This window comes from Aptenodytes forsteri, unplaced genomic scaffold (genome assembly GCF_000699145.1).
Source record: "Aptenodytes forsteri isolate BGI_AS27 unplaced genomic scaffold, ASM69914v1 Scaffold298, whole genome shotgun sequence".
NCBI lineage: Eukaryota > Metazoa > Chordata > Aves > Sphenisciformes > Spheniscidae > Aptenodytes > Aptenodytes forsteri.
Window position 1 is genome coordinate 417,880 of NW_008793956.1, and position 12,435 is coordinate 430,314.

General features: G+C 49.6%; 1 protein-coding gene across 1 annotated transcript; it reads left to right on the forward strand.

Annotated features, from left to right (window-relative positions):
- The first annotated feature begins 106 nt into the window (after window positions 1–106).
- Window positions 107–8,095, forward strand: LETM2 (leucine zipper and EF-hand containing transmembrane protein 2). Its single transcript, XM_009277216.2, has 10 exons — window positions 107–247; window positions 1,002–1,458; window positions 1,616–1,759; window positions 2,098–2,232; window positions 2,686–2,889; window positions 4,117–4,236; window positions 4,858–4,968; window positions 5,112–5,198; window positions 5,941–6,015; window positions 6,662–8,095. Exons 1-10 carry the CDS (start codon window positions 201–203, stop codon window positions 6,710–6,712), a joined length of 1,431 nt encoding a protein of 476 aa, XP_009275491.1. The 5' UTR covers window positions 107–200; the 3' UTR covers window positions 6,713–8,095.
- Window positions 8,096–12,435: the final 4,340 nt, after the last annotated feature.

Consider the following 12,435-nt stretch of genomic DNA (forward strand, 5'->3'; position numbering starts at 1 on the left):
CACGCCTCCCCTCGCTCCCACGGCAGCGGCACGGGCGGGAAGGTGATGTGCCAGAGGCCTGGCGGGTCCTGCCAGGGCACGGCGGGCCGCAGCGCTCACCGCCCGCGCCCCGAGGCTCCCCGGCCGCTGGCCCTTGCTGCTGGAGATGAGGGTCCCTCCGCTGTCCACGTCCAGCCAGAGCCGATGACTCCCGTGGCGCCATGGCCTTCTGCGGCTGCAGCGTGCTCCTCGCGATAGCCAGGCCGAGGTAGGGCGCGGGTTGGTTTCTACGGGTGCTCCGTGCCTCAGCGTCCCTGTTGTTGCTCGCGGTGGGTTGGAGATGGAGCAGGCTGGGGACGATCGCACCTGAGGGAGCAAGGAGGCTCCCTGGCACGCTAACGCTTTTCTTCCGCGATCTATTTAAGGTGACTGGCGCTGTTCCGATGTTTGCCAGCGCACGCGTTGGGTGCGATATCAATGCTTTAAACGAGAGTAACTCTCCAAAAGAGTACCGGGCTAAACATGAGAAGTACAAAGCTTGATTTATGTCTTTCAGCAGTTGTCATAACGCATAGCGGTCTGTGAGCTCTCTCATAAGTAACAGCTCAAGCTACCTGACCGCTTGCCTCTCCTCGGCGTGCAGCCTGTCTTTTCCAGCTGACGTTGCTGGGGGAGGGACGGGGCAGGAAATACAGAGAACTCTGTTCCAAACGCTTGGTCAGAGGAGAAGGGTCTTTGGCTTTTCTTTGTTTGCAACTGGCAAATTTTAGCCAATGCAGCTGGTAGAAGGGCTTCCTAGGGGCGGCCTGAAGTCTTGAGTTATTCTCCCCCAAGAGAAACGTCGTTGGCATGGGACAAATTCTCAATATTTTGTCCATTGCCGAAGGATCAGAATCTCAGATACTGAGGCAGCCACAAGATCGATTTCACGAGACTAATTTGGCACTAAGAACGCTAATTTGTGTGTAACACCTAGGTACCTTAGCCACAATGCACCATTACTTGCTTAAATACCTCTCCAGTTTCAGAGGCTCCCACCTTCTTGCGCACTCCAAGTCTCCATACTCTCCAGCAGTTGCTTTTGTCCAACTAGTGGATTCTCATTTCAACCGGACTTGCGTGAGAGACTCGGGAAACCAGCCATCGCTGCCCTGCGCGCGGTTGGGCGCTGGCCTACCTCACTCACCAGCTAAAGTTGGGCAAACGTTTCACACGTCCGCCTGCTTGCGTCAGGAGCTCCGAGATGAACCTCCGCCCCACCGAAGTACCGTAAACCAGGGCACTAAGCCTGCTAAAACTCCAACAAAACAAGTCATAGAGACTCCCGTGGGAAAAAAGTCTTTACGCCAAAAAATCGTGGATGAACTGAAACACTATTACAATGGATTCCACTTGCTTTGGATTGACACTAAGGTGGCTGCCAGGATGGTGTGGAGGCTGCTGCATGGTCAGGTCCTCACTAGGAGGGAGAGACGAAGGGTAAGTGCCAGACGTACGAACCCCTTGCTAAAATGATGCATTAAGAGGCTTACTGTAATGAAAGAAGTTTAACCGCTCGGTTTCCGCACTTCTCTGGAACACATACGTTTTTTTGTCGGGTTGAATAATAGTTTCTGCTGTGCTCTTCTCTGTACAGTTGCTGAGAACTTGCGCAGATCTCTTCCGGCTGGTTCCCTTCCTGGTGTTTGTCATTGTCCCCTTCATGGAATTTCTGTTACCTGTATTCTTGAAACTCTTTCCTGAAATGCTGCCCTCGACGTTTGAGACTGAGTCAAAAAAGGTTTGTGTCCTTTCTGAAGAGGTAGACTGTGTCCTCCAGCTCATTAGAACATCTGTACAACTGCATAAAGAGCTGTTGTTTCCTGCCTGCTGCTGTAAATGAGTATCGGCCTCGCACACACGTCTAGGTCAGACATTCCCAGCTTGTTCCTAGACAGGACAGCAGAATTTGAAGACTGCACTGTGATCAGTACGAAAGTGCACAGCAATTTCATTTTCCACAGTAACCAAAGCCTATTTGCTTTCAGTACTGCAGTCTTACTTCATCTCTTTCCCAGAATCCCCTCCCTTCTGATTTTCAAGTGGAATTTCTAATTATGTTTTATTTCCTAAATGAAGGAAGAAAAGCAGAAAAAGAAACTAAATGCAAAGCTGGAGTTAGCAAAGTTCCTGCAGGAGACCATTGCAGAGATGGCCAAAAGGAACAAAGCAGATACAGGGCAAGGAAAACAATTCTCTTCTTACGTACACCAGGTAAAGGGCTGTGCTGGGGATGACAGCTATCCTACTTACACCAGCTTTAGTGCTGTTGTTTTGGGCAGAGACTATGGGTTTTGTACAAAGATTGCAGAGAGATTTGACTGCACAGAGCTGTCCTGTCAGTTGTTATTGTTAACTGGATACCCTCTTGCAGCTAATGCCCTACTGACGCTAGCTTTTGACCCCATCTGTCAGAGCTATCTGTACAGACAAGCATTTCCATCCCGGAACAACAGTGAAAGTTTTACCCTCTGAAATCCTTTAAGCTGCCCCTCAAAAACACTGTTTCACTTTGGCCTTTTAACTATGTCATTCTCTTTCCATCGAGAGACGGGAACACCAGTGTGAGAAACAGGAAGGGCTTCTTCCTTAGAGGGGGAAGGGGATTCACAAACTGTGATTCTGTTTTAGTTTGGCTTTTGGCCCTGATGCCTCTGCTTTGTTTAGATTCGTCACACCGGCCACCAGCCCAGTACCCAAGAGATCGTACGCTTCTCCAAGCTGTTTGAGGATGAGCTGACCCTGGAACACTTGGAACGGCCGCAGTTGGTAGCTCTTTGCAAACTGCTTGAGCTGCAGCCCATTGGCACCAACAATCTGCTCCGCTTTCAACTTCTGCTGAGACTCAGAACTATCAAGGCAGATGATGAAGTAAGTTTAAAATAGCACAGATGTACTGCTTTGGTGAAATGCACGCTTTTCACAATCCCAAGTTCCGCCCTCTGAATCACAGACTGCCTGCTTTACATAAGGCGTGTGTCACTGCCCACGCTCCGTCCTCAGATGTGAAGTTTAATATTGATGGGAGTGGGATTCTCCCCATGAGAGCTTCCAGAGAAAAACAGAATGGGAGTGCACCTTCCTGCGCCCTTGCTGCCTTTGGGGAACCCTAACAAGTGTGGCACTGCAGATACTGTCACTGTTTAGAACACCCTTATATTTTTATTCTGGAGTCATACTAACTTGTAAAAAAGGGAGGTTCCAATTCTGGAATAAATATTTTATGGAAACACCAGATTTTAACCAACTGAACTCAGCATGAGTTTATATTAGTTTATAAAGTGGCTGGATTTATTGAGCCTGGAGAAGGCCAAGGAATAATCTGCTTGCTGTTTTCAACTGCCTAATGGGGTTATTTAGAAAATGGAACCAGACTTGCAGGTGCATAATGAAAGGACAACAGGTAATGGTCATAAGTTGCAGCAAGGGAAATTCCAGCTTGATAAGAAAAGGAAAATAATCGGTGAGTGGGTAAACAGTGGAAAACGGGTTGTCTAGAGGTTGTGAAATCCCCATCCCTAGAGAGGCTCAAAGCATAAATGGAAAAGGCTGAGCAATGTAAAGAAACTTTTAACCCCCTTTTGAACAGGAGGTTGGACTGGGGACCTCCAGAAGTCCCTTCCAGCCTACGCTTCATGATTGTGTTGGAACTGTAATTTGAAATGGTGTTAAGAATCCTATTACGACACAGAGGAAAGACCGGAAAACTTCTTGCTAGTAAGAGGTGGCCAGTTCTGAAAGGCATGTGCAACTAACCACACGTTCAGCTTTAAAGCCTGCAGCCTTGACAATCCTCAGGGTTACCTGTCTTTGGGTGAATTCTCCAAACCTATAGGATCACATGAAAAAGTGAAATTCTCAGTAGCTGGGGGAAAAACAAAATAATCGGGATCAAAGTTTTTCATCCCCTGTAGCTGAAGACTGTCAGCTTTCAAGGACAGAATGAATTATCTACAAAGCCACTTCTGTCTCATCTTTGTATTGGTATGACTTTATGCACATTTACCTAAACAGACATTTCTTGGGCTCAAGGTCATCAAGTACATCGGGGTTTTGGTTTACTCTGTGCCTAGATAGGAATGTTCCTTTTCATTTCAGATGATTGCCAAGGAAGGAGTCAACGGCCTGAGCGTGTCTGAACTGCAGAGCGCATGCAGAGCCAGAGGAATGCGATCACTGGGTCTCTCAGAGGAGCAACTAAAGGAACAGCTCAGACAGGCGAGTACGCTCTGGTCTGGTCTCGTTTGACAAGGTTTCTCCTAGGACAGAACGGCGTGCGGTGTTCAGATAGAGCAGGCACAGTTTCACCAAGAATTCATGCAAGTGTTTCTAGCTGGATCCTCACCTGTGTAGCTGAGCTTTAAGGCATGAAGTATCCAGATCACGTCTTAGACTAAAGAGAAAACCAAGTAGCATCAGGGCCAGCTAGAAGCAAGATGAAGCAGGGGGGCAGAATATGTTTTAAGCTTCTAAAGGAGCCAAGACTTGTAGTAGAGCCAACACTAGTCTTTTATAAGCATTCAAACAGATCACAGATAACTGCTGTAGGTGCTGTATTTCAGATAAGCTGTAGATAAGTCAAAGTACTTAGCTTTCACTGTTGGCTGTTTGTCAGTAGAGATGTTGGTACCTCACTAGTAGCTGGAAACTTCCTCTCTAGTGTGTATTCCATGTGGTATTCTTAACTCTTCAAAACTATTTCTTCTCATTGTGGTAACTTAAAACTGTATTAGCCAAACTCAAGATAGCTTTAAGATCTTTAAGGACAAAGAGTGCTATATAAAAGTACTGACATAGAGCCAATATGAAATAACTTTTCCTTCTGTTTTCTTCTAACAGTGGCTGGATCTGCATTTAAAAGAGAATGTTCCACCTTCTCTGCTCCTGCTTTCCCGTGCCTTGTACTTAATAGATGTAAAGCCACAATCTGTTCCAGTTCCACAAAATAAGGTGAGCTGTTTGAATAAAACTTTCAGGTTAATAGTTTAACCATTACACATTATAAAAATGAAGCACTGTGACACGAATCTTGTTCTTTGATCCTCCAAGTGGACTGAAGTCATAACTGTACTGAACTATATGTTCTTCCGTAGAGAGATGAAACTGCTGAAATCATGACATCCATTCCTGAAGGTCAAGAGACCCTAGTGGATCCTGCCCCCATTGTACAGGGAAGAAAGGTTAGAAAATAGCAGTCTACAAGTAGGAAAATGAGTGTGTAGTGCTGTAATCTTTGGGAAGAGCGTGTGAACAAACCTTTCCACAGCCAGACAAAAAACAGCGTTCGACACCATTGCGCAGAGCACGTAAGCAATGTGCATTCTTGCACTGTGTGCATGTTTTTGCCTGAAAGCCTCACAGTTGCATACTCTGACTCAAGAGACAATGAAAGGGTACAGAGATCTGCTGTGGCACATCTTGTCCTGTTGCTGGAAACAGCTGGTTATTCAATACCGTGTTACTGGTTTCCAGCAGAGGAGCACTCACAAGCTTCTAAGTTGCTGTATTCACATAAATACAGAGACTTCAATCCAGGTACATTCACCTCGGAGAAGCCAGTTAAAGGTGACTTGTTTTCAGCTCTCCTAGTGAACTTGGGCTGAGTTGTCCAGGACAAAGGGAGCCAAAATACCTAGAGTAAGAAAACCAGAGCATATGGTTCTCAGCATAAGGCAGAAGTGAATTCCTTAGATTAGTCCAAGCTGATAAAAGCAGCAACAGAAATTCAAGGAGAATATTGCGTCAACTGCTAGAAATATTTCCAAATAGCTCTGTTAAATTGGGGAAATGATGGAAATGCCGACATAAACATGCATTGCAGGAAGCAGCCTTTTTCAGAAAGGAGAAGGGACTGCACAGGGTCTAGCTAGAGCTTTGTTTTCCGAGAGGGTTCTGTGACTTAAAGCTGCTTTTTCCTTAAAGAATGAAGAATTTGTATCTCAGCCAACAGAGAAATTGCCAGTCTCAGAAGTGTCAGTGAAGCCTCCCCCACGAGAGGTAAGCTTTTCAAAATTCTTAGACTTTCCAAAGGAGATTGTTCTTCACACAACTTACAAACTGTGGAAATTTGTGCTACAAGATGTTGTGAATGTTAAGTTCAAGGAGCGACTGGAGAAGTTGTGGACGAGAACTGCATTGAGGGCTGTTAAATACAAAAATACCACATGTGACTGAGAGACTGCAGTCAAATTGGGGAAGGTAGCAGATTCCCCAAATGTGGGGAATTACCAGCATGCCTTTTCCTTGAACTCCTCCTTAATAATCTGCTTTGGACCACTAGGATAGACGTGCCTTCCGTCAGAACCACCATAGTGTTAAGTGCCGTTTTGTATCTGTAAAAGTATTTCTACAGTGACTTGCCTTTTCTTTCGCCCATTTTCGTTCTGTGACTATTTTATTTCAATTTAGCTGCTTATGTGTACACCTAGGATGCCCACTTCAGGCAAGTTTGGGAGTCCAGGCTGACTTTCATCGACAGGAGAATGCTCCTTTACCCTGAAGAACTTTGTTCTTAGCCAGCTGTTACTCTCCAGAGCGGCCTCCTGTATTAAATGGGAAGATACCCTCTTCACAAAAGGTTTTGAATTTTAAGCAGCATTTGTATTGGTACTGCCTAAAATCTGCAACTTTCTCTTACACCTAGACTAAAATGGAAGCATCTCAGAGCAGCAAGGCCGGCGCCAACGGAGTCTAGCCTGAAGCCAGCAAGGACTGTCTTAACGGGGGGAGAAGAGCTTTCATCTCTGCACCCCCTTAAAAGGGAAGAGTGATTTTCCAGGAGGCTGCTTTGCACAAAAAGGTGTCAGTAGCCCTCAGGGGCCTCTCCGTCTGTTCCAAGCGTATTAGCAGCTAGGCCGTGCTGAGGCTGGATGGCACCGGCTTCTCGTTTGTACTGGATCCCCTACCCCCGCCATTTTAACTTATGTTGTAAATATGTTAATAATGATGCTACTGTCTGTGCTGTTACTGACCAGGTGTTTGTGCTCTTAAACCTTAGGAAAGGCAGCTTTTCATTGTCATAAAGGCCTCGGCGCAGAATGAGCTAGGCTGGAAGTCCAGTAAAGCCTGTTCTGCAGTTTGAAATCCTCTGCAGGAACATCCCCACATATCCAGGGCTTGTAGCTTGCCCTGCTGCCGCAGCTCTACAAGCTCAAGCTCTTGATCCCAGTTAGCGTAGTTTAACCAATAACTCGTGCACAGAATGACCCGTGTAGCCATTGTAGTTAACGGTCCCATTTGTACCAAGGAGAATAACCACAGCAAAGGGAGGACCAGCACTCTCCTCAATGGCGTGGGTGAACGTAACCGTTCAGAAAGACTTAGGAACTTGCTGGACAAGAGCAGAGCCGCGAAGAGGACAGCTTCCACTGCGTGAGCGTTTGCATTCGTCAGTAAGAGCCGCAGCAGGTGCCAGGTACTGTTACAGAAGGCAGAGCCCTGCATTTTTAGGATCCCGCTGGGTCATGTGAGGTAGCAACCTGGGGACCCACACACATTTCCCAAGTCCGGTGTAAGACTTGGTTAAACCTTATCAGGCTCAGAACTACACATCAGCAAGTGCTCTCAGACTTACTATACTTTACAAAGTGATTCTTCACACACTCCAGTGTTGACTGGTTTTTTGGTAGACTCTGTAGGAGGATACTGAAAAGCTGTTTTTAGCATTTGTTAATTTTTTTACTTTGTCCTACATAAATGCTCAGAAATTACTCACATTATGGATTTTAAATATGTATATTTATACTTACTGTAAAATTAAAGTTAGACTTGGTGCTAAGTAGAATGGAATGTCTTTTCTGGAGGTCAGACAGCCTTTAGAACAATCCGACTCAAAAAAAGCCAGTCATCTCAAGGTCAGGTGTTATCAGACTTGGAACATGTGACTTCAGGCTCTTACTAGCAGCGCAGAAACAGCTTGCAGAAGGCAGCTACCGTTGTACTGTGTTCTTAGTTCTGTACCTGCACCCCTGCCTTGTTAGTGCAGCCAGTATGCAATGCTGAATATTTGTATTTAATTGGTGGTTAGTAAATGAGAACGAATGTTATTTCAATAAAATAACCCCCTTGCTCAAGTGTCACTCCTGCCTGTGTGTAGCACGGATGAGATGTTGCTGGTAGCCATTACTTTGCTGACTGAGACAGAACAGCCTTTGGCTACTTGTCTGTCTAACAGAAGCCTTGTCTCCTTGATCACACTGACAGTCGCTGTTATCTGAACAGAACTGTGACCTAACATCTGCAGAGCCCGCTTCGTCTAGAAAAGCATTTCACCCCCTGAAGAGCTGAGTACAAATGTTGTTCAGTGCAAGATTTCACTGGTGTTGAGCACTGAGGTTAGTGTGCAGAAGTAAAAGAACGCAAGTAATTTCTGTATTGTGGCTAAAGCATGTAAACAGCGAGATGGAATTCCTGAATTCAAGGTAAGTGGGAAGAGCTATGCAAGGGAAAAGTCTCCCTGTTTTAAAGCACACAAACTGGGCTTGCGGAGCCAGGCTAGTTCACTAAACCGTCTCACAGACAGGAGGCAAGTTCGACTTTTTGATATGGTAAATGGTGGATGAAAAGCTGGACATGAGCCAGCAACGTGTGCTCGCAGCCCAGAAGGCCAGTTGTATCCTGGGCTGCATCAAAAGCAGCGTGGCCAGCAGGTCGAGGGAGGTGATTCTGCCCCTCTGCTCTGCTCTGGTGAGACCCCCCCTGGAGCACTGCGTCCAGCTCTGGGCTCCTCAGCTTCAGAAAGACACGGACCTGTTGGAGCGGGTCCAGAAGAGGGTCACGAAAATGATGAGGGGGATGGAACACCTCTGCTATGAAGAAAGGCTGAGAGAGTTGGGGTTGTTCAGCCTGGAGAGGAGAAGGCTTTGGGGAGACCTTACTGCAGCCTTTCAGTACTTAAAGGGGGCTGATAAAAAAGATGGGGGCAAACTTTTTAGCAGGGCCTGTTGAGAGAGGACAAGGGGGAATGGCTTTAAACTAAAGGGGGGTAGATTCAGACTAGATATAAGGAAGAAATTTTTTACGCTGAGGGTGGTGAAACACTGGCACAGGTTGCCCAGAGAGGTGGTGGATGCCCCATCCCTGGAAACATTCCAGGTCAGGTTGGACGGGGCTCTGAGCAACCTGATCTAGTTGAAGATGTCCCTGCCCACGGCAGGGGGGTTGGACTAGATGACCTTTAGAGGTCCCTCCCAACCCAAACCATTCTATGATTCTATGAACAAGCTCAGTGTAACTGTGGATAGGATTTCTTGAAGCGCAAAAGAAAAGAAGTGGCAGTGAAATAAGCTTGAGTAAGTTGTTGCTGTGGGGACTGAGACAACTCCAGCCAAGCAGGGCATTCAGGAACTTCGTTATCTTCGCGTCACTTACTGAAGCTGCTGTGTCAATTCAGAAGCCAGAGTAAGCGCGTGTGCTTTTGTGGGTGCAGCTTCAAAAGAAGTAGAAAAGCAGGTACCATTCACCACAGGGTCGCTGCCACAGAGCCAGGGTTGGAGGCCTCCCCCGATTTGTTTGCAAACGGTGGTAATACCTAACTGCAGCTCGAGAGCCGTCTCTGTAGGACGGGTGGCTCAGCTAATACTAACGCGATCGGAGGGAATTGATCCCTGTCCCACACTAGCAGATACATACAACAATTCCATTACTATCGACGGGGTTTCCAGCTCTGCCACGCTGCCCCAAACCCCCGTCCTTTGCCAGCGGTCAATAGTTTACATTACTATTACCGCGGGACATGTTTTTCTAGTACGATGTGAAGTAATTAAGTCTACGCGCGAGTCGCACAGATAAACCTCAGCCCGTGCCTTCCCTGAGCTGGAAACCGTCGCTGGCATCGAAGCAGAGGCCGGGCTGCGCCTGGCTCCTCCGGGCTCTGCCAGCTGCACATGCCGGGAGCTGGGCGGCCACCATCGCCCCCGTCCGAGCACGCGTGGGGAGGGCTGGTCCCGCACCGAGCCACGGCCACGGGCCGCCGGTGCGGCCAGTGCCACTTCCCACCGGTAGATAGCAGCACCGCCCAATTCTTGTACCGAAGAGCCCCCAAACGGGCTGCTCGGCGCTAAACCCCCTCGTTTGGGAACACCCCGGCCCGCTGCTGATGCACGGTGCTCGCCCAGCTGCGTCCCCGTGGCCGGTGCATCCTCCCCCCCCGGGCTCTCCCGCAGCAGCGGGCAGGGCTGCCAGCCCATCGCTGGAGAGCTGGGGCTCCGCAGGGCCAGGCCCAGGCCGCGCGTGCCAAACGTAAACCTGCAAAAGCCTTTAAAAATAGATGCAAAACCTTGCACATCCTGCGTGCAGATACTGCTGTCTGCGAAGCCCTTCGGATTTACGCCAGGATCCTGCTCCAGGTATAAGTGATGTTCGGCAACCACTATTAAAAACACTCGGGTCCTGTAAAGACAAGACATACTGGGAACCGCACTGGGATCTCGCTTGCTCTTCCTACTGCTCCCCAGTATCTGGGGCCACCTGAGCCAGCCTGGAGGGGGGACAGCCACGCGTGTAGCTTCCCTCCTCCAGCTCACACCCAGCCAACAGCCCTGCTGGGTTCAAGCTCCAGCTCCCCAAGCAACGCATAAAAGCCACATGTACAAGGCGCGTTGTGAGCCCTTTCTCATTTGAAAGAGCTGGCTGCAGCCCTGTAACAACAGAGCAGCACATGGTCCTTGCACGCAACCCTACAATAACAAGCCGACGTCTGCGTCAGGGAAGGTAAAGTTTGGTTGAGAAACTGTTTTTATTTCCAGCGGCAATTAAGAGCCGCAGGAGGGAGCGTTACCCAGAAACACCCTCTCGACAGAGCTCGTCTGAAGGCACCCATCACGGCTGAGGAATTTCAAATTCCCAGAATCAGCCATTCATTAGCGCAGAGTAATGAAGCGTTTTCAGCACCAACCAGACTTCATAGGTTTCTGTTTTCTCTGCGCCTGCAGCAGCAGCTGAGCTTCACAGCTCAGACCCCGGCGCTGCATCCAGACCAGCTCCAGCCAACAGAGGCAAAACAAACCCACTCGGACGTGTGTGCTGCAGAGCTGGCCCCACGCTTTGCCGTGCCGCCCGCGGGCAGGGCAAGGCAGTGGGGAGATGCTGCCTGCGACCCAGCCTCCCCACCCGCTCCTGCCTCTTCCACAGCCCCCCAGGGCAGCGCATCGATGGGGCACAGGCGCGTTGGAGATGGGTTCCCCAAGGCTCCCACACACACATGGGCATCGCCACCCGGTCGCTGCTCCTGCAGCCTGCGCCGGAGCTGGTGCCGTGCCCTGCCCCAGGCCCCCCAAGTGAGCCCCTGTGCAAGCACCACCAGCACGCAGACACGCTTCCCCCCCTCCTAACAGTTCACCAAGCTCCTCACTACTGTGCTCGCAGCCCGTGGAAGCAAGCCTGCCTGATGCAGCAAGAGAACCTGGCAGGTACCTTCTGCACAGCAGCAACGGGCTCATCTTTCCCCTGCCTTAACGCTGCATCTGACACGGACGGGTATGCCAGCAGCACTAACAGCTGAGCCAGATCAGGACATCAGCTTCTTGGGGTAAACAATCCAACAGGGACAGGCTTGGAAAAGCTGATTTTGAACCAGTACAAACACTCTGTTGCAAACCTGAGGAGGTCTGAGCCCACCTGGTCACAGATTGCAGGGAGGAATATTCACTGCTTCATCGCAGCAGCGTCAAGGCTGCATGCAGCTGTGTGCCCGGGCAGCGTCAGCCACACTGCCCCGATAAGGGCTGTTAGGGAGAGACGGGAGCACAGAGAAGGAGGGGGTTTTCTGTCCTTGCTTCTGGAGCTGTAGAATCAACATTGTCCCGTTTTCTAACCTGCCTACAGGGAGGAGAGTCACTAAAGCAGAGTTGTCTTGGGCGTCTGAACACCTGACCCTGGGAACAAGGGTTTTGAGTACTAGCACATGCCCACAGCCCTCTGCAGAGGCAAGGGCCAAGCACTGAGTTTCTCAACAGCCAGGAATGGGAGTTAACAGCGGCAGCTCACCAGCAACACTTCCAGAGAAAACCTGCTGCCAGCAGCTGAGCTGCTGGGGCAGAGGCAGGAGCGAGCAGCTGCGGGGAGAAGACCCCTCTCGGCCCATTTCACAGCCTCAATTATGCAAAAAAATAAACCATTCCCTAGAGAACAATAATAATAACAGCAAGAGCACGCAGCCCCAGAGCCGGGGAGCACTTACCGGTGGTGCCCGGGATGCTCCGGGGGCTGCAGGCCATAGGGCGGCTATAGGGCAGGAGCCCTTCTCCTGCTCCGGGTTTAAAGGGACCCACCCTCCGCCCACCAGCACAGGGCTCCCTGGGGGCGGGGGCGGTCCTGCCTCTGCCCCCTTCCCGTTTGCAGACGGTGGGGGAGCGGTGCGGTGTGGGGGGCACGGCATCCTCGGGTGCGCCCGAGCTGGAGGAGACACCCCCCACCCCC